The 27,834-nt window shown below is 33.7% G+C and overlaps 2 protein-coding genes across 3 annotated transcripts; both read right to left on the bottom strand.

The window, feature by feature from the left end:
* Positions 1–221: 221 nt before the first annotated feature.
* Positions 222–19,355, bottom strand: LOC106063712 (uncharacterized). The gene is made up of 6 exons (XM_013222152.2): positions 19,066–19,355; positions 10,115–10,272; positions 5,499–5,651; positions 4,988–5,106; positions 3,170–3,348; positions 222–2,714 (listed from the first exon to the last, which is right to left on the bottom strand). The coding sequence occupies exons 1-6, from the start codon at positions 19,191–19,193 to the stop codon at positions 2,588–2,590; spliced, it is 864 nt and encodes a 287-aa protein (XP_013077606.2). The 5' UTR covers positions 19,194–19,355; the 3' UTR covers positions 222–2,587.
* Positions 19,356–24,000: 4,645 nt separating this feature from the next.
* LOC106063716 (uncharacterized) lies at positions 24,001–27,834 on the bottom strand. 2 transcript variants are annotated; one of them, XM_056045037.1, is made up of 2 exons: positions 26,271–27,834; positions 24,001–25,875 (listed from the first exon to the last, which is right to left on the bottom strand). In XM_056045037.1, exon 2 carries the CDS (start codon positions 25,132–25,134, stop codon positions 24,226–24,228), a length of 909 nt encoding a protein of 302 aa, XP_055901012.1. In that variant the 5' UTR covers positions 25,135–25,875; positions 26,271–27,834; the 3' UTR covers positions 24,001–24,225. The 2 variants fall into 2 exon arrangements, with proteins under 2 accessions (XP_055901012.1, XP_013077611.2); XM_013222157.2 differs by having other exon boundaries at positions 26,280–27,834.

Raw genomic sequence — 27,834 nt, 5'->3', positions numbered from 1 at the left:
ATTGAGTACCCTAAGGATGAGGAAGATGGTGTCTACTGGGTACTTTTCTTTTGCTCATGATTTCTTGTCTAATCAAATGACTCACAGATTAATGTGCTACCCCAAAAAAGCATGACACTACACAAAATACATTTTTAAATGGTGAAACACTTGAATAAACATTTATCAGTTTTATTGAAGTTTTATTGCTTATGCAAGTGAAAAAAAAAAAAGACGTAATAAAATGTATTACATAAAACCTTTATTCTCAGTTTGTACTGGTACCTTCTTCACATACCCGTACAAATGTAATATAACTACTTTGACCTTCACATTACTAAAGGGGCCAAAGCAAAGTAGGATTATGTCTAGTTACTAATAAATCTTAAAGCACACTCTAGTTGGAAATCAAGTGCCATTCTATTCACAGTACATCTCAAAAACAAATCCTAATTAATGAACACATCTATACTACACCCAAGTACATCCTCTGGACTGGTATACACAAGTTCAGAGTACCGGTATTTACTATTCAGGCACTAATTGCTACTTCTGGGGCAATGAATTGGAAGATGCCAAATGAAAGTAAGACAAACACATTAAAACACATTAAACTATGAAAATGACCTGAATCCACAAATTTAATATATTAAGGAAAATAAAAATGACCAATGTTCTTATCACACTGGTTAGTGCAATGTTACATTCAGGCAATACTAAATATACTTTCACATAAGATTCATAAAATACTTCTGCCACACATTACATTCGTACCAAGTGAAAATTTTACAATGTTTTGCTTTACAGCTACCATACAACTAATGAGTATTTGAAAAATTTAGAAATAGTTCACAGTCAAAGTTGTCAACGAAATAATCTGATTCAGTGATTTACATTAGGCAGAGAATTCAATTAACATTTGAATACAATAGACTTCCAGTTTTGTAGATGTGCAGAGTCCCTTTGTCATATTTCTTATTGAGTTTGCCAAAAGCAGCACTGGCACATGCAACACACAGAAGTTTACCTTGTCATCTAGTCCATATGCCAGAAAATTACCTCCTCAAACAACTTCTTGATGGGGAGCTGTGTGCAAGACAAGGAGGTCAAAACAACCCTTACAAACACACCCTTCCGAGCTCCCTCAAGGAGTGTGATATTGATATTTAGACTGAGGCTATATAGCCATCTTAGAGTTCATAGGAAATGAGAAATGTGCTCATCTTCCACCATGAAAGAGGAGATATTTATGTCTATGGCCTCCTTCAGTCGCTATCTAATATATATATAGCAGAATGTAAGGAGTATGTATGTCTAGAATAGAAATCAAAACCATTTGACCAATATTGATAAAATTTGGCATGAGTGTTTCTTAGATCATGGCAGAGACTGTAGCGTATGTTAGATGTGTCTCCCACAACAAGAAAGCCATAAAAAAAAAATTTTTTAAATGCCTAAGTTTATCTCTATTGAAGAAGTAAACCGTAAACTTTTTAACAAATCTAGATGAGTGAAACACAAACTAAGTCAAGAGGGTCGCTGGTCATATCCGGCTAGTGTATACAATAACACAGTTTATACCGGTACCAAACTAAAAATCCAGAGGAATTTATGCAAGATTTAATCATTTTGAATGGAATGTTAGTAAAATGATAAGACATTAGATAAAATACATCAAATATATGAGTACAAGAAGATAGTATCACATGTACAGAGGCTACTACTGAAACAAATGTAGTTCAAGTGTCAGCATCTAGTGCCTAATGAAATAAACAGAAGTCTGTTGCGTGTATAGGAAGAAATACCATAACCAACTTGGTCAGCAAAAAGGGTATTTTTAAACAACTAGAAAAAAAAGTTCAAAATTCATGAAATTAGAGGAAAGGGGAGATCATAATTCCTAATAATTTATTTTTAAGAACATCATTTTTTGAGACTAAGTTGTGGCAGAAAAATATTTTAAACCAATGTGTATTTAAAGTACGAACCACTAATTGTAACGAAAGCAATAAGTTGGTTCTAAAGTTGCATTTTCTGTACTGGTACCGGTAATAGAAAGTTTTCAAAAAGAAAAAAAATTGCATTTATGTTTCATTTGAATTTACATTTCTTGTACAATGTTTAACCTCCCCAAATCCATAATTCATATCAGGTACCAATAGAAGTAGGGGTGGCAATCAATCATTTTCAAAAAAAAAGATTCAGACAATTTAATTGGTTTAATAAGCAAATGCATATTTTCAAATAGCCTGTAGATACATGTTTTTGTAATAAGAAAGGAATGAATATATTACTATTTACGCATCTGTAGACTTAAATTTTAAAGGAGTACAGAATAAAATGGTTGGTGCTATAATATATAATAATATGGCAATATCTTCAATTCCAAAGATTAAGGATGAATGTAGTGTTTCACAGGACTATGCAACACCCAGTGGCAACATGCATCTGATGCAGAAAATGAAAGAAGTTAAGAAGATTATATTGCACTTTTTCTTTTAGAGAATGTCTCCCATTTAGTGTTAAAAAATTCAAGTTGAATTGTTCAGTTCTTTACAATAGGAATCTTAACAAAATGTATCCATCCTTTCCACTACTATTGTAAGCATCAAGAAATGTTGAGCGACCAGTTGTAGTCTAAGTATTTTACAGCTACTGATCCTACCATCTCCAGTTTCATAATCAGCATGTTGTAACGATCATGTTCTGTCTGGCTTAAAAATGGGAGGATCCATCTGAAATAAATCAATTTAATCTATATTACTTGCACTATGATTCAATAGTGGTTCTAGATAACAGGCTTCAAACATTACTCCTAAGTCATAGCACAATTCAATCTTTTCAAATACCTGTATCAAAGTTTCTAAAAATAGTTTTTCAGTAAATTATGGTCTACAATTTTTGAATTGTGAAAATAAATGTCTTAAGAAAGTGAAAATAAACAAACATTAAAACAAAACAAAAAACTAAAACCTTATATCTAGACTAAACTAACTAAAATCTTATATCTATACTAAACTAACTAAAATCTTATATCTATACTACTAAACTATTTTATTTATATACAACTATAAACTACCAGTATTTTATTTATATTCTTCATTACTTTGAAGTAAATTTAAAAGACAACTTTTTATAGTTATTAACACAATATGCTACTACTGAAGTCAATAAAACATGTATATAGTACTTTAAGACATCTATATCTGTAACTCCGAAATCACTTCTGTACCACTGGAAAAGTTTAGATATAAAAATCTCATTCTTTTCATTGCTGATAACAACTTCTTGGCTGCAAAAATTTCTTGTTGCTTTATCTAGTGCTGCATCCAAATTATCAACACTGTAAACACTGATTGCTGGACATGACTAGGAATACAGACAAATAAGTACACTGATTATACAGGATGATTTGTAATACAGACAAATAAGTACACTGATTATACAGGATGATTTGTAATACAGACAAATAAGTACACTGATTATACAGGATGATTTGTAATACAGACAAATATTATGTACATGCTGGATGATTTCTATGCAATAACAGGATAGGCAATGTTCATCTTCTCACAACAACAGTTAAGTCTGCTATAACTACCATACCAGTACTAAAGACCTAGTCTGTGTATTAATCATTCTGCTATATGGCAGCAGTGAAAAATAGATCACCTACTCCTGGAAGGAAAAGAAACTCAACACCTTCCAGCTCCATCTAAAAAAAAAAAGGTACAGTACCGGTAGTAAGAAAAAACACCAATGAATTCTTTGCAAGGTGCCAGGACATTCTATCTGATATCAGTAGTACCGTATACATTTTAGCTTGCTTATGTGTATTGCATACCACAAGGATGACTCAGTCTTTGGTGTGTAGCTCCAAACAGCTAGTACAAACTGATGTAGGCATATTACATAACGTTGATCTTGAAATAAACATAAACAAGCTTCTTGAAAAAAAAACTGAATATAACTTTCATTTATAAATTGATTCAATTTGAAAGTAGATCTATATATAAACACAAATGAAATGATAATTTGAACAAAATAGATCCCACAACAAATACACTTGGGTCTCACGCTAGTCTCCTCCTTCTCAACTTTCTCACACGTCTTGACAAAAGGCTACCATGTGGTTTCACCTGAAACTCTTCAGCCTACACAAACAAAACATTCACCCAACTTCCTTCAGGTTACATCAGAAACATGTTCATAGCCTCTATATGTATGGAGGAAAGCTGCAGATTATATCAGATACCGGTACAGGTATTTGGTATATGTAGATGAGGAAAAGAGAATCTATATGAACATAAGTATAATAGGAAATGCTTCCAGAAATTAAAAGATGGGATCCTGGATTGCAGATAGTGAACAAATTAGAAACATTAAGAAAACATTAAACACTGGTGATTTTAAATGTTACCACACAAGCATCTCAAGGAATGGCACGTTATCTTCTTATCTTATCTATTACAAATGTTACCTCAAAAAAGAAGATAATTATGTCATGTGTCAATCGAGTCATGACTTAAACGCTGCTATAAAGAGTACATGAGATACCGGTATTGTAAAGGGAAAAGACTGAGACGAAATGACACAGATTGATTTTTAACTTGACTTGGCAAAGATTTGCTTCTTGCATGAAATCAACTATGTGATTGTTAGATCACGAGGACAAGTGTCTCCTTCTGCCCTGTCTGTTGCAAATGGTGCGCCCACATGAATAAATGATGTTGATTGCTTCTTGCATATTTCATTAAAAGTAATGAGAAAACAAAAAAGTGTCAATGATTTTGTTTTATTAATAATAATAATATTTCAAAACAAGATCAAATCTAGTGTGGGTTTAATGACCTAGCAATTATAGTATGTCCTGAATTGATATTGTTTACATAGGAAACATTGATTGATTCTTGGAAAAGATGAGTTTAAAATATTTCCATCATTAAATAATAATTGTATACCGGTAATGATAACTTGAAAAATAAATAATTGCTGATTACTTTCTTACCTTGGCTCCACAAACAAGAGCAAAATGTATCCGGGGATCAAATGTTTTGCAGATGAATTTTAGTTTGGGATCATCAGGTGAAAATGTAGGTTTTGTTGAAGATGGGTGAGGTCTATTGCCTGGATAATGAATTGTTAGTAATGTGAGATTAACTTAGAGAGTTAAAGATAAATAAAGAAATAAAAGAAACTATGCCAAGTCATGACATTAATCCAATTACCGGTATCTCAATAGTTTCTGGCATCCAACCATTCAAATAGATCATTCTTACAATTAAGTTTAAGTGTTAGAATTTCAGTAGTCCTTCTTCCATTCATTTGATCTTGCCTAAACCAAAATGATCATATGGTTTGAAGAGTTTTGAAATATCAATAATGTTTTTGTATCAAAATGAAATAAAGAATAAATTATTTACTATTTCAACATACCCGGTATTATTCTAGCATTCAAAAATTGCCTTTTTTTTTTTCACAAGCACAAATGAATGTGAGGTTTCTCAATGCCAACTTACATCTCAAAATTCCATGTTCTATGTCATCTAATGAAAACACAAGTCCAGCAATAGTGTAGGAAGTTGTTTTAAAAAACTGTTGAACTTGAAGCACTGACTCTGGTAGTTTGGGTTGCTCTATCAATCCATGGAGAGTTAAACAATTGTAGATATCTTGATGTAAGTTAAGTCTTCACTTCAAATGAAACACAAGTAGCACTGACTTGTTCCAAATAAAGCATACAAAATATTTTTGTTTCTGTCTTCTTTGACTAAAATTGGAGTGAAACATAGGTCTAAATAGTTTTCAATGTTGGAGTGAAACATAGGTCTAAATAGTTTTCAATGTTGGAGTGAAACATATGTCTAAATAGTTTTCAATGTTGGAGTGAAACATAGGTCTAAAAAGTTTTCAATGTTGGAGTGAAACATAGGTCTAAATAGTTTTCAATGTTGGAGTGAAACATAGGTCTAAATAGTTTTAAATGTTGGAGTGAAACATAGGTCTAAATAGTTTTCAATGTTGGAGTGAAACATAGGTCTAAATAGTTTTCAATGTTGGAGTGAAACATAGGTCTAAATAGTTTTAAATGTTGGAGTGAAGCATAGGTCTAAATAGCTTTAAATGTTGGAGTGAAACATAGGTCTAAATAGCTTTAAATGTTGGAGTGAAACATAGGTCTAAATAGCTTTAAATGTCTATAATTTGTTAATTTTTGACATTTTAATTTCTACCAAAAAAAAAAAAATAGAAAAAAAAAAAGAAAATCACACAAATACATTTATACTTAATGTTAAAACTATGTATGTGGCTTATAGAGAAAGATCTATAACAATGCTTAATAAAGTATGACCTTTTTACCAAAATGTTAAGTAAAAAGTTCCCCTTTCAGACCATGTGGTCAATAGGGCAAATGATGTTAAGGTCATCTGTTTTTTTTACCAATGGTTAACAAGCAGGGTGCCATTTGGCCAGCACAATGACCAACTGCCTTTAGTTTCCCTATAAACCACTTAACCACTCTGCCACTGCGCCCCCCCCCCCCCGGTTAAAATGATGCCTGATAATAATTTTTTCCTAGGAAGAATGCAGAATGAAAACTTGTGTCACATAAGGTGATATAAATGAAATGATTAGATCTGACTACCAGGGGACAACATTTCTCTCTATGAAGTTCAATGTCTTCTTAATCATTAGCAAGATAGATGGTTCAGATAATTAGACTGAGATGAACTACATCATGGTTTTCAGATCAGTATTTCATACATAGTTTAGTCTTTATAAGGAATGTTCTGAGGCCTCAGAGATCTTCTCTAGTGACACTCTATAAGAGCATGACTTGCTGGTTCTGATTTTCATTTTCTCTTGCTGTGCCTCATATGGAGGTGCAAAATTAAATGTTGGTCATGTGGGATAGCTTATAATTAACACCTTTGTCCTAAAAGTTAGGTGAGAACTGGTCCAATTTTGCATTATTAAAAAGCTTATATCAACTCAGTACACCTTATTTCTCCCACACCCAATCTTGGATCAAGTTTTACACAATTATTTCTTTTACAAACAAGATTCAATAAAAAAAAAAAAAAATTAACCCCTTAATTATTGATAATTAGTTCTTTTGTTTGGTATCGAACAACTGAAAGAAATTGTACTCAACAGATGTGGCGGTATAAGTTGGTCCCCTTTATACTTTGTCTAGGCCGTCATTTAAAATTCTGAAATTAACAATAGATAACTAAAAAACTTTTATTTACACTTAATATAGTAGGCTTTGTTTTTTAAAAAGTAATTCTATTTTTTGTTCTTGTTTTATTCTATATATTCTTCTTGTATGTGTGCTGGGATATGTTGGAGAAAATGTGTTTGCTTTTATTGTTGTTGTTGCTGACTTGTTTGATAAAGGAGCTCTCAGTTTGAAGGAAAGTTTGGGTATCAGGAAGAGGACAGAGTTGTCTCCTGCCAGTGGTCATCAACTTTTCTAGTCTGCTCCACTGAGCCATTCTATTGGAATGCCAGCTTATCAATATAGATGGATTCTTCAGATGATCCAACTGTATACACCCTGGCCCATTGCTTATTGAAGTAAGGAATTGGTGGAAAACAAAATTCACTATAGTCTGTTAGAAGGAAGAGAGCTAGATGCTCTTGGAGAAAAAACTAAATGTACTATTTCACTGTTTCAAACATTTGAAATATTTTATAATTAGTATTTCATTTTAAGGTTTAGTGCTTTTTTAATACAAAAAAAAAAACCACCCAGAAGGTTTTAGTTTCCATGAAGGTACCGGTACGAGTTGAATAGAAGTATTATAAATATGAGTTCTTTTAATTCAAATTTCCTTTTAAAAGGTACCTAATATCTGGGTAAAGATTTTTACTTTTATTCTTTGACCCAGTGTGGTTAAGGCTTGTGATGCTCTGATGGGTGTGTTTTAAAGTTTTTTTAAATGTTCCTGTCATTATCCTTTATCCAGGCAAAGTTTTCAGAACTGTTCTGCTACGATGACTACAACAGGCCACAGACAAAAGGCTCAGAAAAGAGCAGGCAGACTTCCAAAAGGGAGATCATGCACTAACAGATTTTCATACTACGAACCATCATCGAGCAAAGTCTGGAATAGCAACAAAGACTGAAGATCAGATAGATTTTTAAAAAGTATTTAATAGTTTCCTTTAAAAATTACTTTGGAAAATAGAAGGCAATATGGCTTACCACAACTATTTCTCAATAGTGATTCAGATTCAAGCTGTTGTGTTAGAACAGATGATGGAATAACAGAGTTCTTCAAAATTGAGAGTGTGTGAGACAAGGATGTATTTTATCCCCTTTCTCTTTCTGCTAGCCATCAACTTTGTCATTAAAAAAAACTTCATAAATCAGTCTGCATTTGGTTTCCCATGGCCTGAACCAAACTGACTGAAACTTGCAGACAATATAGCGTTTTCAGGAGTACAATTAAATTAGATTACAATTAAATGTATACAAAAGATGACGCAGAGCCCCATAGAGATGCACTCAAAATAGGCTTCTTGATAAAGCCTAAATTAAAGGTATGTGTTTTTTTTACAGGTCAACAAGCTCCCCATCAACATTGGGCATACAGAGCCTGAAGAAATAGAACAATGAACCTTTTTAGGCAGTGTTATTACTTGTTAGGAAAAAGTGGCACTGGATAGATCCACATAGAGAACAAGCATAAAGGAAGGATCCCAGATTGCTGATGCCATACACAACAGTATTAGAAAGAAGGGTGGCAATGCAATGGCCTCTTTAATCACACAAGAAGTTGCAAAGGGAAAAGATCATCTCTCAAGACGTAAAATGCCATAGATCACAAGCAAAGGAGATGTAGGCCTATATCAAGATGTTGCATGTTGAAAGCATAGGGAAATAAGGAAAGCAAGAGCAGTCTTCCGAAAACTACAGCCTACCTTGGCAAACAAATCTTATATCATTGTCCTAAGGCCACCTATGCTTGTGAGATGTGGTAGTGATCCATAATGGTTGAAAAGAGACTAAATGTGGCTTACGTTGTGGATTGAATCCTTAGACAAGATAAAACACATGTACCAAAGTCAGCCATAACATAGACGCTGAAAAGGAGGAAGCGAATACAAGATCATCCATGTATAACATACGTGTTGCACTTTCCTAGGCGACCTAAAATCTGTGGGCACCAGCCCCTATGACCAAACTATAGCAAGAGAGTTAGCTGTCCTTTGCATTAAACACAGTGGGAGGACATAAGTCTAAGTCATTGTCCTTGGTACAATATTTTGTGTCTCTAATGAGTCTGTAACAGTTCTTCAGCTCTTCTGTATCAGAATCCAATTTATGTTCAAAGAGCTGTAGAGAAGTGGTTTTATTAAGTAGTCCTCCTCTTGTCAAAGAAAATGTTTTTGCCATGCAGTCATCCCCTGAAATGGGCATAATGGAGGTCAGGCAACTTAAGTGGAATCCTTCTAGTGGCTTTGGATGCATTATAGAAAGTGCCCAGAACTCAGAGCATTTTAGAAGGGTTGAAAGTTACCTGCCATGTAGATATGAATTTTTGACAAGAGACATGACACCAAACCCGTATTTGAAGGAGGTTAAAATTAATGCTAGTTTTAGCCTATGTATGTTCTCTTTCACACTAGGTTGCACAGATGCAAAGTGATGCACCGCTTGAAGACAATAGTGCTTTACAATAATTTGTGACACCAATCAGTGCTACTGAACTACATGACACCCTTCAGAGGCTGGCAATAATGTGAAATATCAGAAACGAGGACACAAAAAAAAAAAAAGAATCTGTGCACATTTTACAGTGGTGTATACCATTAATGAAAGGAGGTAATAATCTTTTATGTTACGGTATGTTTTAATAAAAAGAAAAAAAGATTTATTGGGAAACTTTATGTTTAGAAGAGAGTGCTGGGGATAACACCACATGCTTATCACACTGGTACCACATTGGGTGACATCAACCTTAGTGATAGATCTAGGATTAAGTATACCCGGTATTTCATGAGGGATTTCTGGAAGATGAATTTTGTTTTTCAGGTTAATAGTATGAATTATATACACCATCTAAAACTTGTGTGCCTAATAAAGTATTCTTTATACACCACAAATTGAAACAATTAAGGATACTAATAAAAAATGCTTTTTTCTCGATGTCAGACATTTTGATGACATCAACTATTTGTAAGTCCACAGCATCTTTTTTGTAGTCTTGAAATTCACGACTTTGTTTCAATTTTTCATAATCAACTATCTTTCCATTTGCACTTATAAATTTACTCTTAAGGCTGAAATAGATTGTGAATTAAATTAATGTAATGCCAGCCACTTAAGAAAATAAACATTAAATAGATCATTGTTCAATTTATCTAACTTAAACATGTATCATGTGCAATTGTCACAGTTATGTGATTGTTTTTGAGGAACAATAAATTTGCAAACAATAGAGCACGAATTACAACTACCATGGATACGCCACAGATCTTTAGATTTATGTAGGGAAAATGTGGTACAAGCAGAGTCTGGGTGACAAGACAATAATTTTAGAATAAATTAGACATAGTTTTAAGGACTATAAAGACAGAAACAGTTCGAGCTAAGGGGAAGATGACTATAACATGCCTAGGTGTTGGACAGTGGACAGACTGATTTTGTAGAAGTCATCGTTGTATTGTGGTATACAAATAGTGTTGTGGCTGAGTTAGCTACAAGAATAGTCTCAGTGAACGGGGGTAAGATGAAACTATTTATCTTTTCTTTTAATGTACGTTAGGAAGTTGATTTGTAGATTAAGTACTCTACTCTTTGTAAGTGTTCTGTTAACTGATATTTAGGTGACAGTCAGAGACAGTAGATCTATACGGTGTAAACATTATTTGCTATACCATACATATCACCTCAGTACTGTACAGAGTGTGACGGACTCCAGGATCCGTGCAAAGGAAAGAGAGAGAGAGAGAAGAGAGAGAAAGAGTCCAGTGTGACCTACTATTTGTAGTCAAGTATCAATACCTCTGTAACTACGTTATTTTAGCTCTATGATCACATAGGTTAGAACATTTCCTACTAGTATTATTTCTTATAGAACATTTCATACTATTATTATTTCTTATATGTTTGTACACAATATGTTGCCCCATTTACTTTAACAACCAAAAATGTGATCATTTATTTAAGTGTTATAATTAACATCACATTATTATTATAATGTTGGTGGTTAACACCTGGATATATATTTTACTGGCAAAGTGTGAACTGCAGGCCTGGTGTTTTTAGGTAAAGTATGAAATAATTTCTTTGATAGGCATTCTAGACCCATGTTTTTATACCCTATGAAAAGTGCAATTTTTTTTAATCAAATAATTTCCTAAATCTACAAATCATATTTTAAAATAGTAATATAAATTAGTAAATGTAAAATTCTTTAGTTTCTTCTAAAAATACTAAAATGATAAATTAAAGATGCTGAAATATTTATAATTTATATATATATCTAAATAAATGTAATTTAATATATGTAAATCTTTACAACATCAAAGGAGAATCAAAGTAATTCATAAAACTACTTCATTAAAAGCTTAAGTGCTCTTATTATGAAATATTTTTTGTTAGCTTTTTCTTAAATACAAAATAAATATAATAATGTTCTAATCAAAAAACTTAATTTATATGATGAAAGTATAATTTTTAGAAATCTGCAGATAATTAAAAAATTGTCATTTAAATGCGTTTTTATTGCATTTTCTACTTTTCCTTAATTCTTATAGAGTATCTGATGTTGAGAAAAAAGACCCACTGAGGCTTACCAGACAAGTTCAAGCCCATAGGAAGACAATAGAAGAGATAAAAGATCAACAAGGAGGGCAGAAAATAAAAACAAAACAAAGGGAATGTTAAGAACTAGGATTACAAAGTATTTAATGTAAAATGTTAGTGAGATAGAGAGTGGGAAAGAAAGAGTAATTGTTTGTTTGTTTACTTTGTGATCGGTGAGTACCAGATTAGATCATCTAGGATTCGATATCTAGATTCTAGATCTAGTATATTTCTAGACTTGACCCTAGATAAATTAGTCCCGCAAGGTTGTTATCGCTGGAGTGTTAAAATGCTTCCTATGGCATATGTGGTTCAAATATTGAGCCTTGCAAAACTTCTACCTATGACAGGGGAAGGGTCAAAGGTGAGCAAGGGTGCCTAAGCCAGTAAGCTACGGGCAAGAGGGTGTCACAGAGCTTACTTACAGTGTCACTCAAGTTTATCACAGCATTAATTATTATTTATTAGTTCTTAGATTACATCCCCTTCCTATAACCAATTTTACCACCAAACCCCACCTTTTCCTCTTCTTGCTCGAATGAATAGACTACATTGGCTACCACGTTGTCGCACTCACTCACTTATCTCCCCTGACGCCAGAAAGACATACATTGTCCTACTATGGGTGCTTGTCATGGGTGCCATGTGTGTGGCAGTCATCAATGATCCCACCTGGACATTATCAGGCAAACTTACTCCACCCCGCATTTTGGGAATGCTTCACTCTTTGCTGTACTGTTTTCTCCACCCCTACCCCTATCTCTCTTTTGATCAATATTATAATGTTTCAACAAGCCACTTTCTATTAAGTCGATCTATCCACATGATAGAGAACCTTTAATATCTCCCCCCCCCCGCCCTTTGCCTATCTCTTTCTGCTTCTTTATAAACTTGCCTAATTTAGAAATCTACACACTTTGTCATTTCTTCAGCTCGCTGACAGATGAGCCATACATTCTATTCATATTCATTTTTCTCTGTTCTATCGGAATGCCTGCTGTTAAGCTGAACTTAATCACAGTTCCTTTTCAATTAGTTGTGTCTTTTTAATATATGTACATATTTATTTCAGAACCGGACACAACAGAATGAGACAACATATGTTCTGAAGTTGGATCTATCTACTTTATTTTATTCACTATCTTGAATACTTCACTTTATTGGTTAAACCATTATGTTTGAACCACATGTTAGCATAATGCCATTGTATTTATTAATGACAGAATCATGTAACAATTCTACCAAACACATTCTAGATCTAGGCCTAAGCTGCTTGAGACGTGCTTCAGTGCCAATAATTGTAAAAAATAATTGTAAAAAAATTCAAAAAAACAGTACAAGAATGGGCTCATGACAACATTCTTCCGACTGAAATTTGTTTAAAGAGACCACTTCAAATCTGGAAGAATGGGTCAAAGCAGTGACGAATTACATTAAATTCTGTGAAAACATGTGTATTAGTACTAAGAGTATTAAGATATACCCCAACAATAAACCATGGGTCACTGCAAAAATAAAATGAGAAATTATCAAAAAGAAAAGAGCATATATCAGTGGCGACAGACAGGAAAAGAGCACAACGATATCTCAACGTCATTCTTGAAAAAGAGAGGAGAAACTACCGCACTGTAATGAAACAACAAATACTAGTATACCAATAACGGCTTTATTCGACAAAATTAGACCACAGTAAACAGTGAATGAAACCAGCAAGTCTCGCATAACACTGATGCAGTCTATACACACACTGGACATTAAACACGCACTGGGCATGACCTTCTAACACGCTGGACGCACGCAGAAAATCAACTCAGTTACACTACACGCACCAAGCTGGAAGACTCAATTAAGACAAATGACATGAGACAGGCATGTGGTATCAAGAACAAAAAGTCAGGAGCACAAGTCCTAACCCTAAAATAATCTTGCTACAGGAGACAACAAAACATTATCCGAGTTTTAAATGATTTCTATTGTCATTTCGACACTAACGATTTTAATTATCTACGACTTTGAAGATGTCAAAGTTGACAAATGTTTAGAATTAGGGATTACTTAAGAGCAAGTCTGCAACATTTTCAAAAACGTCAACCCAATGAAAGCTGGTGGACCTGATGGAATAAAAGGGTGAATTTTAAAAGAATGTGCTACACAACTAGCTGAAACTAGAGATTTTTTCCACTTCATTACTAAACCAAGAGATACCATCTGTGTGGAAGTCATCCATAATTGTACCTGTGCCAAAAATTTCCAAACCAAAGGAAATGAATGACTTCAGATCTGTTTCACTTACTTCCATTGTGTCTAAATGTTTAGAAAAAGTGGTTAAAATGTTTCTTTTGAATGATATTTGTAATAAGTTGGACCCTTTACAATTTGCTTACCAAAAGGGTAAAGGTGTTGGCGATGCCATCCTAAATATTAAAAATTGTGTCTACAAACATTTGGACTTACCTAACACTTATGTAAGATTGTTCTTTATTGATTTCTCATCAGCTTTTAATACCATACAACTTCATTTACTTATTGAAAAAATGAAAGCGTTGAATATTAGTCCATATATAATACTATGGGCTAATGAATTTTTGACCCAGAGACCACAGAGGGTTTGGTAAACAATGTAATATCAAATGCAAGCATAGTTAACACAGGGGGGCCTCAAGGGGTGGTGATATCACCATTGTCGTTCATTTCGTACACCAATGATTTTCAATCTGATAGTCCTTTTTGCTCCTTCACAAAATTTGCTGATGATGTGGCTCTTCTTGCCCTGCTCTCAGAGAGCTCAGACGTAAATATGAGTATTTCAGAGAAATAGAACACATTGAAAAATAATGTAAAGATAAATTTTTTAGTATTAAATGTCAAAAAAACAAAGAAATGATAAATCGATTTTCGTAGGAAAAAAGAAGAAAAATTACATTGTTTCTGTAGCTGGAGACCCTGTACACCAAACAGCCAAATTGTCTTACTGATCGATGCCAAAACAGTCCTTTAAAGCCTGAAAAATTCTGATACTTCCTATATAAAGCAACTCAGGACATCCCTTGTAAACCTTAACACAAACAGGAAGGAAACTGTTCTTCAATGGATTCCGGCACATATTGAACTAGAAGGCAATGAAAAAGCAGATATACTGGCCAAAGATGGAAGAATGAACAAACAAATGAAAATCCCTCTCTACCCAGAAGAAATTATGAAAATAATAGAGAGTAGAATAAATGAGAATTGGACCAGCTCACATCCCAATCACAAGAAAAAGGACGCCTATTATAAGCTATCTGGACATGACCAACGCATAATTTTTTGACTCAGAACCGGACACAACAGAATGAGACAATATATGTTCCAAAGCTTAAAGTCGGGACGAGCAAAAGCTACCCTTGTGGAACATCACCACAGAATGCTGACCAAGTCCTTCAAAGCTGCATACAAGGCCCGAACAAGACTCTAGCCCCAAAACCTTCCTATAGAACAAAAAGTATACATACGGAAAACTGCCTGCTCTGGAAACCACTGTGCAGTTCATCTCAGATATAGGCAGTGCTTTTTTTGTGACAGTACGCACCGGTACAACGTACCGACACCTTTTTCAATGTGTGGAAAAAATTATTACTTTTCTTGTATTTTAACGTTTATTATTAATTTATTAGTAGTTAAAAGTTAGGCAATACATCACTGAGTACCAGCACCTATTTTTTTTTTTTTACAAAAAAAAAGCACTTTATAGGATTACTGACCTGAATCCTCCGACATGTAAAATGAGAACGAAGAAGAAAAATGTAGGGATTAAGAGACCATTGAAATAGTGCAAACTTTTAAATACCTTGGTACCGGTACTATCTAAAGACAATAAATTAAATTTTACTGCAAATACTAATTATATCGGCCAAAAAAAGGGCAGCAAAAATGACGATTACTTTAAAAAAATGTCCTCATTTAATGGCCTTGACTATGTTTTATCACGCAGATAGGCCTACAATGTAGATGTGGTGTTAGACACCTTATTTATATAGGTTAGTTATTTTAGCGACGCACCATAGAAGACGCATATTGAACGGGACAAGTGACGTTTGGGATATGTTGGGTTAGAGACCGGAAAATCAGTTAGCGATATAATACTCCAGGGTAACAACGTGTTTAGTGACAGAGACTTCTACTGTGGCCTTTTATCAGAATAAATCCATGTGAACTTGTTCATCAGAGTTGACTACATCTCTTCACTCGTTAAAACAGATGTTGTTTTATTCTATATGTATTGTTGTTCAACTACACGGAATACACCCGAACAATTATACACAAACGCTTGCAGAGTAATTGGTTGACTTCAAGACAGCCTGAATAAGCAACATCACAGTGGTCAAGGGGGTGTAATCAAATTAATTAGTAAACATTCGATATGAGGCTGAACCTCATCTAGATAATCATTATCTGTACAATAAATAAAATATATATAAGGCAATAAGGAAAAGCTAGACTACTAGATATAGGCTAGATCTAGAATAATCTAGATCTATCATCTATTTAGTATCATGATCATCTAAATCAGTGGTCTTCAATGGGGGGCCTTTTCGAGATTTTGGGGTGTGCTGGGAGCCAAAGGGGCAGTAGGGGGGCGCTGGGCAAAATAGGAGGCGGTAAGGGGGTGCTTGGCATAAAGGGGGAAAGAAGAAACTAAAGATGCACTGAAACAAAAACAAAAATTTAACATTTTCAAAATTAATGCTGGAAAACTAAATATATATCTATTTATTAATTTTTATGCTGTCAATAACATTTAAATCCTGCATGGGAGACGACCTCATGCCAAAGGCCATCTTCTTTGGCGAGCTTAGAGTGGGACGGCGTTACAGAGGTGCCCCTGTAAGCGCTATAAAGATCCAATCAGGCACCGTTTTGCCCTCACTGGCTTAGAGGGAAGTATTCTCTGGCAGTTGGTGAGTTGGAAATCTCTCACAAAAGCTGTGGGACAAACATTTGAGACTCAAAGAAAAGCCATTATTGAAGACAGGTGCAAAAGACGGAAAGAAAACTTGAATAGACGGCCAGCAGACAACGGCTTTGTCTGCAAAAAATTTGGGAAAATATGGAGGTCGCAACTGGGTTTGTGTAGTTATGTGAAACACTGCACTCAGCCTTAATCTTCGGAATTGAAGGCATTGCCAATATTATCATTATACAAAAATTATGTCAAATAATTTGCAGTAATTACACACAAAAAATAATCTCATTGTCATGACTTTCTTTCAAATCCTAAGAATAATCCCCTTATAATTTTTGAATATTAGGGCCTTCTGTTTTTAGGTTTAATTGTAAATTTAGTTTTATTTTTAATATAAACATTATTATTGCTGAATTCTCTACAAAATGAAATAAAGCTAATGAAAAACTTGTGCCTCCTGCAGTCTGACAATATTAGAAATTTCAAGCTTTAAAATAGCCAAAGCAAGGCAAAGGTCTCCTCGAGTGGCTACATCCAGTCTATTTCTTTGCTTATTCATTAAGTTTGTTACGCACTAAATTTAGGTTAACCATGTATGTTGATGAAACATAATTCCATTTTGACCACAGTTTTGGAATTTTACTGAAACATTCAAATGCAGCCACATATCTGTTGTGCCTCTTATGTTAACTTTCTTTTTACTGAAGACATTTTATAATTTTGTTAATATTTTTTTTCCTGCAAAAAACTCAATTTGAACATCAGTAACAGATGTTTAATAATTGTCATTTATCTTTATTTTTTTTTATTAACTTACATCATAGAAGCGAATCTTAATTTCTTCTTAGAGAGCATTGTTATTTAAATGGCATAGATATCAGTGTCTTTAGGCAGTAATTCATTTGTCAACAAACAAGTTATATGAGATTGTTAAACTCTCTAAAATAGATTTAATATCTCGATAAAAGAAAAAATTAAATTTTTTTATTTTATAAATAATCAGTGAAAGTCCATTTCTTTCCTAGCATTTGAAGGTTGGTTTCATTCATTTGCGTTAGTTGCCTACCATGTAAAACAATTTTTCTTAGCCTGCTTTAAGTCATCGCCAACCGTTGAATCTGTTTCTCAAAAAAAAAAAATGAAAATTGTATTTAAGAGCTTAAAACAAAACTAGCAATAACAAACCCCTTTCGAAATCCAGCGAACTTCATTAATAGTATATTTTTATAATTGTTCATGAATATTATTAAATTATTTTTGGATACTGCTATATGTTCGTGAAGCAGACTTGGTTTCATAACCTCATCTGAAAATGCTGTCATTCAAAGTAGAACATTGGAATACTTTTTATCTAGTGGCATTTCACTAAAAATTTTATTGATATTACATTACATACCTGCGAGTTTTCATAGCAACACTTTGTCAATGTTTTTTTGTTTAAAAAAATGTTAAATTATTCTATTTGAATGTTAGTTTTAAAGTTTTTTTCAATTAACATATTTATATATCTGTATTAACATGTTATTCAAATTATAGTCAGCTTGCTTCTAATTTAAGAACAGAAACAATGTTAGAAATTGAGTTTGGGAATCCCATTTTCTATTTTAAAATTCTTAATATTGTGTTGTAAGAGGAGGATATCTGTTCATGAAACATTCATGATTTGATAAACAAACTAGGTAATAGATTAAGCCTTTTAGATTATAGTTTATTTTATCTACATATGACATTTTGTTCAAATTTGACTTATAATTATCATGCTTTTTTATTTCTTAGAGGGGCGGCGTGGCGGATTTTTTAAAAGAAAAAACACGAATAGGGGGGCGGTAGGCCAAAAAAAGTTGAAGACCACTGATCTAAATTAGATTCTAGATAGTCAAAGATAGTATATATAACTAACTTTAACTAAGATACACTTTGAGATTCTAATTCTAATTCTAGATCTAGAATAATCTAGATTATAGTAAGTATAGTAACTATAGTATAGTTAATTTTAATATTAATAGTCAATAAATAGAATGCTGCTTGCTAGTATAAGTTATAAGTATTATTTATAATTAAATTTTATTTTATTATTATATAATATAATTATAAAATTAAAAATAAATATAGATCTAATAGACTTAAGTCTAAGTGGTCTTGTTTAGTTTTTACTATTACTACTATTACACTATTTCTGAGTATTAGTCTTACTTAACTAAGTGTAGTAAGTAAGTCTTACTCTTAAGTTTTTAACTCTTAACTTTTAAGACTAGATTTACTAGTCTTACTAATATTAACCCATATTCAATCATATTGATATTTAATTATTAGTAGTAAGTACTTAAGCAAGGATTTTCTGAGCCTTTCAGCCAGTTCTACTCCCGGTATTGACTTTTTAGTACTTAAAAATGTAGTGTTTAAAGTCCTTCTAGATCTAATTAGATCTATGCCTTCCATTTTTGCTGCCATGTCGAAATTTTCATAATATTGATCTAGAATAGTTTATATAGGTATGTGTTTTTTTATATTATTATCTAATATATATAATAGACTAAAGAGAGTCACTATTGCGGAACAGTTTGCTGCTACTTTTAGTAAAGTCACTATTGCGGAACAGGCATGTTTGCGGAACAGCTCGTCGAAATTAGTTAAAATCTACTTAATTTCGAAATTTTCTGCTGTAACGGTACTGCGCATGGCCCATTTCTGTACATTTTCAATATACGGGTTTTCCTTTCACAGCAGAAAATTAATTTTGACTCCAGGTTAAATTTGACAGGTGTGGAATCGTCCATAAAGCCATTGGCTACTGTGTGTCTAAGTTTTCTTTTTGTCATCTGCGTGTTTTTTTTTTTTTTTTTTTGGGGGGGGGGGGGGGTCTCAAATGTGTGTTCAGCTTTCCAGGAACTCTTTCAGAGGCCATCTGCTACAAAGACTTTGCTTTACAAATCATTTACCGGTGCTGTTAAAGATTAGCATTTTTAAAAACTCATGATTGATAATGAAAAGATCTTAGTCATGCAGAGACTACTAAATTTCCATTTGTTTTAACTAATAACTAATTTGATTATGAAAAAACAAATATAATACTCAATCTCCTTTATTTGGAGGTGGATTAAATAATGACATATATATTATTACTACTACTACTGTTCTCATCCAGTTTTTATCAACAAGTGTAGGAGAGCAAAAAAATGATACATCCATTTTGGTTGAAATTTGAAAGGAACCTTGGAAATTGCACTTTAAGGCACACAAAACAATATTAATAGCATTGTCTTCAAATCAGAAGATTAAGCATGAGTGCAGTACTGGTATTTCACATGACCTTGCAAACCTAGTTGCGACCTGCATATTCTGCCTCAATGGTAAATGTGCATGTATTATGAAAAAGAAAGTCAATTTTTTTTTAAATTTGAATTGGGTAATATCCAGGCTAAAAAAAAAAAAAATAAAACTGTCTAAAACCATTTTGTTCCCCAACATACTAAATAGCTGTAGGATCACTTGACAAAGATCTATGTAGAGAAATGACATATATAGCAATGAAAAGATTTTTTGTTCTTTTTCTTATATCTACTGGTACTAGAATTCACTGGCTAAATAAAAAGTTGGAGTGTTTGTATTTATAAAGCAGATTGTTCCTTTGAGCAGTGGCGTAGCATCCATGGCGCGAAGGGGTTCAATGAACCCGGGCCCACGATCATTAGGGGCCCACAGCCTAAAGAGTAGCAACAATGGCGCAAAGGGGTTCATCGCACTTGGGCCCATGACTCTTGACTAGTTGTGGCTCACGTGAGAACTTACGAATGACACTAAAGCCCTAATGTTCACGAATTAAAATTTCGACACAGCTGCAAATTATTCAATTTTCTCATAGCTGAATTTGTTTCTTTTTTTTTTTTTTTTCTGTATTTAAAATGTGAGGTCTGGATTCTCAAATGTCTATATAATCTTTAAACAAAGTAGCAAAACTACTAAATACCTAGGTGTTATAATAAATGAAAAACTGTCATGGAATCCACATATTGATGAAACTACAAAAAAATCAAACAAAGCATTAGGATTTATTAAAAGAAATTTCTATAAATCAAATAAGAACATAAAACTAAAATGTTATTTAACCTTGGTTAGGCCAATAATAGAATATGCATCCTCTGTTTGGGACCCCTCAACTCAAGAAAACATTAAGAAACTAGAACAGACACAAAATAGAGCAGTGCGATTCATAACAAACGAATATTCACATTTGACTAGAGTAACACCTTTAGTAAAATCACTAAATTTAGAAAGCCTTCAGGACAGAAGGCTCAAAAGTAAAGTAGCAATAATACATAAAACACTGAACCATAATCTTCAAATACAAAAACAAAATTTAATAAAATACTCTGAAAGACACAAAGATAAAGGCACATTCCTCGTCCCATATGCTAGGACAAATTTGTACAAGTGCTCCTTCTTCCCTAGTGCTATTAGAGCATGGAATGGGTTGCCTGAGCTAGCCAGGAAAACCAGTGACTTGGCAGAATTTAAGTCATTGGTTAATATGCATGACTAAATGCATGACGCGTAGGACGTAATCATCTTCTTTTTTGAAGTAACGTCTGTATTATATAAGATAAGATAAGAAAACTGTCAGAACAGTTGTGATTCTAAAACTTTTGTATCCGAGCCAAAGAAGTACATACTTTGAGAAACACTCATTTAGGACGACAGAGTCCTCGATAGTCTTCATCATATTGTTTTGTTGTCTTTGTATTTTGTTAAAACAATGATAACATTACAACAGAATAAAAAAAAATTATAATAATATTAAATATTTAGCAAGAAAACTAAACACCAGAATAAGTTACATATTGAAATGTTTGTTATGTTACAATGAATGGCGAAACCAAATTGAGGATAAGATTTATAACAAAGATGTAGAAGATAGAAAGATGTCAAAATTAATCATGGAATAGTGTCTTTCTCTGACCAATGCTTAGTATTTGGTTCATAGTTCTTAAAGAAAGTTAACACCACTATATTTTTACAAACACATGATCATGGAATATTGTCTTTTGGAGGTGAATGTGTATTATTACCTGTTGTCAAAACGATGTCGCCCACACATCAGTTCCCCCCCCCCCTCTCCACATAGCTGATCTATCTAAAGGTATATGGAATGACCAATGCTCAATATCTTGGTTCATAGTTCTTAAAGAAGGCCATCACCATTATATTTATACAAAAATCTCTAACCAGGTATTATTTAAAATTGTTATGAATATTGAAATTCGACATGAAAGCAAAGCCCCCAGATTCAAAACAAGATAACAGACCTGTTGGGCAAAGCATGTCTTGGCAAATATTATATAGTTCGTCCATCGTGGTTCGATGATGACCACTTTGTCATCCAGGGGGCTGAGGGCTTTGCACTGGGGTTTTATGCCTCCTCATGTGGCTGGTGAAACCTATGTGAGCCCGGAATGTTCGGCTGCACACTGGGCAGGTTATTCCAGCTGGAGCTAGTGTCGTTTGTCTTGCTTTTCTTTTCTGGCGTTTTTCTTCTGCCTGCGTTGTTTTTTTTTCCTCAGCAACCTGTGCGCCAGTTTTCACAGCGTGACGCCATGATGCTCTGTCGTGTGCCTCTGTCTCCCAGGTGCCTGAGTCTATGCTGAACGCCTTCAGAGAAGCTTTGAGGGTGTCCCTGAAGCGCTTTCTTTGCCCACCTTGCGAGCGCTTTCCTTCGCTTAGTTGGCCATACAAGAGTCGTTTTGGGATGCGGTGGTCTTCCATTCTGTAGACGTGACCTGCCCATCGCAGCTGGGACTGCATCAGGATTGTGTGGATGCTTTGCAGACACGCTCTTCGAAGGACTTCTGTATCTGGTATTTTGTCTTGCCATTTGACATTTAGTATTTTTCTCAGACATGTCATGTGGAAGCGGTTTAGTCTCTTTGCATGTTTACTGTACACTGTCCATGTTTCTGAGGCATAGAGCAATGTAGGGAGGATGACGGCTCTGTAGACCCCTAGCTTGGTGTTTGTGGTGATACCACGTCTGTTCCAGACATTTGTAGACAGTCTGCCATAGGATGCACTGGCCTTGGCGATACGCAGGTCGATTTCACTATCGATTTTTCCATTTCTGGAGAGTGTGCTGCCAAGATATGTGAATTTGTCCACTCCCTTTTTATCCTGTCCATTTATAATATTTGCTATAAATGGCAAATATACAGAGGTCCAATCCGCACAATTTTTCCGAGAGCACTCAAGACATAGGCCCTATTAAAAGTTTATTAATTAGCACTATTTTTATTTTTAAACTGTTTGCAATCTCCGATGATGCAATACACCAAAAAAAAAAAAAAAAAGCAATTAGAGAGTCATTTCTAGGTTTTCGTTTTGGTAGAACCAGACGTCTGCAGAATTGACTGAACAAATGCTGCAAGTAATGAATAATCCCCATTTATCCTTAAATGGCTAAGGCTATGACGGTACCTTTACTAAAAGTGGATAGTAGGGCCACAATGATCTTCGAGTATTGCTTCATCAAAAGCAGCCGCTTGCACATTAGGGTAACGTGGGGCAAAAAGCCCCCCCCCCCTCCAAGTTTCTATGGCCTGTACAAGCTAGCTTATTAATATAATTTTATCTTAAATTTGGTTTTCAATTAGTGTTATATGTCTAATTTACAAATTAGTTTTTAAAATAATTTTATTTCAATGTATCTAAAAATTATTGCATGAAATTTTAAAATTTGTTTAAGGGATATTTTACCCCACACTTGGGGCAAAAAGCCCTTCCAAGAGGCCACTTACCCCTAAAGCAAAAATTGTGGTAAATAAAGAATTTGTTTTTTTAAATCCCTTAGGTATATATATTTGTATGTGTAATTTTGTTTTCAAATATTTTTTTTTATCCTTGCACACAAAAATAATAATGATAATTGATTAAAAATTATGTTCAAGCAAATTAAGATTTTCTTCTCTTCGGAGATGTTTGTTTTTGTGTATAAATTTATGCTGGTAATTTTGTTTTCAATTTTAATTTGTAAACAAGATAGAAAAATAAAATTGATTAAAAAATTATGCAGAAGCAAAATTAATGAAAAACTAAGAACTTTAAAAATTATTTTTATGTTTTTCAGCTCTTAGTTGTATATATGTATTAAATTAGTGTACCAGTATGTAATTATATAAACACATGAATTTTGTTTTTAAATAATTTTAGCTTGAGCTATTTGGTTTACACAAACATAAATTTTGACAAACAAATTTAAAAAGTATAAGTGAAGTATTTAATAATTATAAATTTATTTTGAGTGATTTATTCATTGTCACAGACAATACAAAAAAATGATCCAACAAAATTTTCCTCTAAGCCTTAGCAGCTATTGTGGTACCAAAGTTGGCAATTTTGGCATTGTATCCAAGTTTGCCCACTAGTATCACCATAGAAGTTCTCAAAGCACTGAAGCAGCTACTACAAGGAGTAACAGCTGGGACTGTTTGCTTTGCTACCTTTCCTTTCCCTTTTTTTTTGTTGTTTGGGAAGCAGCACCACCAACCTTATTTGAAACACGACGTACAGATATCTTTTTTTCTTCAAGTCTCTTTTTGAAAGGCGAGACAGTTAATAATGTCGCCTTTTCTGCAGCTCTTTTTCTGACCCTTGGCGTAGCTGCCCGAAATGGTCCAATAATTTCATTTAAAATGGTTTGGGAACTAGACGCACTGGGACCTTCAGAGTATTTGCCTGAATAAGAAGTGAGTTGTGTAGGAGGATATGCACAGTTAGATGCTGCATCAGGCTGGCAATTTTCATTACCTAAATTAAGTTCACAGAGTGGTTCATCGGGCTGGCAATTTTGATTACCTATGAGTTCACATGGTGGTTCATCAGGCTGGCTAATAATTTCCGCTGAAATGGGCAGTGGTTCATCTGTTAAACTAGATGGGGCAAAATCTCTGTCTGTAAAAATGTCTGCATCTACTGGCCACAAACCTGTGCAAGAGAACCCCAACATGGCCTTTTCTATTGTTGCTACCTTTACATAGGCTTTTGAAAAAATTGACACCACCTCGTAGCTCGTAATCCTGCGCCCTTTGTGGCAACTCATCCACGAATCAGAAGAGGCGTTGTAGGCAGATTTTAAACTTATAAAAAATGTTCTATCCAATGGTTGTAGTTTGTGTGTGCAGTGGGGTGGAAATGTAAGCAGTTCTATACCATTTTCTCTGGCGAAATTGACAGCTTCCAAAGTTTTGTGGCTTTGATGGCCATCTAACAAAATTAAGTGCTTGTCATTGGGTTTTGGTTTTACAAATGCAGCGAAATGTTTCAGCCAGTTTATAAAACACTCACTGTCAGTCCAACCACTTGGGGTGCACAATCCTTTAGAGTTTAGATGCAGGAACAGAGCCATTCATCAAGGAATCCACCATTCCTTGGAAATATGAATATTGGAGGAATATATGTTCCAGCAGCATTCATGGAACATAAAACTCTAACAGTCTGACCACGCTCTGCACTTGTCACCCTGCCGACTTGTCGAGTTCCTTTGCTGCCAATAATTTTGACTGGTTTCTGTACTGTTGAAATTCTTTTTACATCCATATTCCAGATTTTGTCTGGAGTAAAATTGTGGCAGTTTAAAAGATTCATATATATATAGTAAAGAAAGCACTGACTTGCGGTCTGTTAAATCCAACAAGTCTTGAAATAGAGAAAGACTGAGGTTTGCGTATTGACAGTCGTGGGTGTCTAGTTAAAAACCCATAAAGCCAATCTCTTCCAGCCATTCTGGCCTCAGTGTTGAATCTGTGCTTAATGCCTAATTTTGTAGCGAATTCGTAGGCTAATTTATGCACATCAAGAGTGCTTAGTCCGAAGAGGGATTGCTCCTTTTAGTAATGAGTTCAACTAAGTCCAACTCTGATCTTTACTAAAGTCACTTCTATAACGGCCAAGTACAAGAGCTACAGGAATTTTGAACTTTGGTGTCTCTGTGTCACCTTAATGTTTTCGCTGGGATTTTGAATGTTTCGGAGACAGTATTAAGTGGCATCCCATCAGCGATAGCTTTTAAAGCTTCAGTCAAGTTTTGTTGTCCATACGAGCCCCTATGAGTTTTTTTCTCTGGTAATTTCTTACCATTTTCTGAAGTCTGAAATGAAAAAAAATTAAATTGTGCACAATTTAAACTTTAAAACGTATGGATCTCAAAAGATAAATATATATATAATTCCAAACATAGCAGCCAAAAAATGAATAAAGATCTAGAAAATATATATCTATAGTTAAACTTAATAATATATTATATGGTAAATGGTATGATTTATTATAGACTAGATCTACACGACTACAGCCCTACTAGTACTAGATCTTACTATTACTTTCTAGACTCTAGACTATATTATATATTCTTATTGATTTATTTATAAATAGATCTAGAATCTAGATATATATATACAATTATATTTAATTATATAATATATATATATATATATATTGTATTTTTTTTTTTGACATTTTTGTATTTAAATATATTTTCTAATTTACATTTTAGACCTATTGAACTTGTATTAATAAAATTATAATTTATTCTTAGATTCTAGTCTAGATTTAGATCTAAAATAGTGAAGATGTGTATATAAAAAAAAAAAAAAAAAAAAAAAAAAAAAAGGTAATTCTGCAGGATTTCAAGGGGCAGCCATCTTTGTTATTGTTTAGACTGTAATCTTGTATCTTGGGTTTTCTCTCCGATTTGGGTTTTTGTTTGTTTTTATTTTTGAAGCTAAATAATATGCTAGATCTAGCTATACTGGTATCATCTAGTCCTAATAAGTCTATTAATTAGACGCATTATCTAACTGCTAGAACTAGACTAATTACTATATTAATATGACAAGGTTCTTAAAGGCAATAAAGGTCAATTAAATATTGGTAATAAACTGTGCTGATACTTATTGTAGGCCTAGTTAAATTTAGATTCTCTTTATCAGAATAATTCAGAATAGATATAGACAATATTTAGATTTTAACAATTAAAAAGAAGACAGAACAATAAGAAACGTATTGTATTGAAACCAAGTCAAAATTAAAAGAAACAAGGTTACAAAAGACAGTTTGTGTGGAAACACAAACTCAAAATCGGCCCCCGAAGAGGTCCACCCAGGCAGGCTTCAATATTTTCAGAAAGAACATCCAAATATGAAATTATATCAAAGACAAATGAGAGATAAGAATGGAGAAAGAAGGTTAACAGATCTTGTGTAGTGCCCCAACGGTCCCGCAGATCAAAGGATAGGTGAAAGTGAATGTAAAGTTAGATGTGAACCTGGCCTAACTAGTTCCCCTTTTAGACCTTGTGGTCTATAGGGCAGATGATGTAAAGTTCATCTGTTTTTGTGGCCTACGGTTAACGAGGGTGTCATGTAGCAAGTACAACGACCAACCGCCTATAGTTTTCCCCAACTAATGTCAGGTACCCATTAGAGCTGAGTGGACTCAGAGGCGCCCAAAGATTCTGAAGTTTAAAATCCCAGTCTTCACCAGGAATCGAACCCGGGAACCCCTGTTTGGAAGCCAAGTGCTTTACCGCTCAGCCACCTGGCCTCCCCAGGCCTAACTGATGTCTTATAATTGATCTAATTGTTTTGAAAAAGGCTCACTCTCTTATTCGAATCCGCAAAAAAAAAAAAAAAAATTTCCGTAATAAAAAAAAATGTTCAGAAAAATGACGTTTATAAGATTACTATTCATTTTGAATTAGGTCTAACTTATAATGCATACTAATTAGCTTTTTCTCTTTAAAAAACTGCTTGCATAACTGATTTTAAAAATTAGATTTTTTGCTTTCAGAAAAAAAAAGTAGCCGTTGCATCAGAACTTTGAATGGTCTAAATTATTGTGATGTCGGATTTTCAATATCTTTTCTAGTTTACGAGATCTAAACGGGACGGACGGACAGACATTTCGCACAAAACTAATAGCGTCTTTTTCCCTTTTCGGGGGCCGCTAAAAATAGCATTGGTAAATTTGAAAACACAGAAGTAATGTTAATTCTTGGTATTTTTTAAGACACTATCTTGGGATTTCTTTACAATAACAAAATAGTACAAAG

This window comes from Biomphalaria glabrata, chromosome 10 (genome assembly GCF_947242115.1).
Source record: "Biomphalaria glabrata chromosome 10, xgBioGlab47.1, whole genome shotgun sequence".
Lineage (NCBI taxonomy): Eukaryota > Metazoa > Mollusca > Gastropoda > Planorbidae > Biomphalaria > Biomphalaria glabrata.
This window is presented reverse-complemented; position numbering and strand designations above follow the sequence as displayed.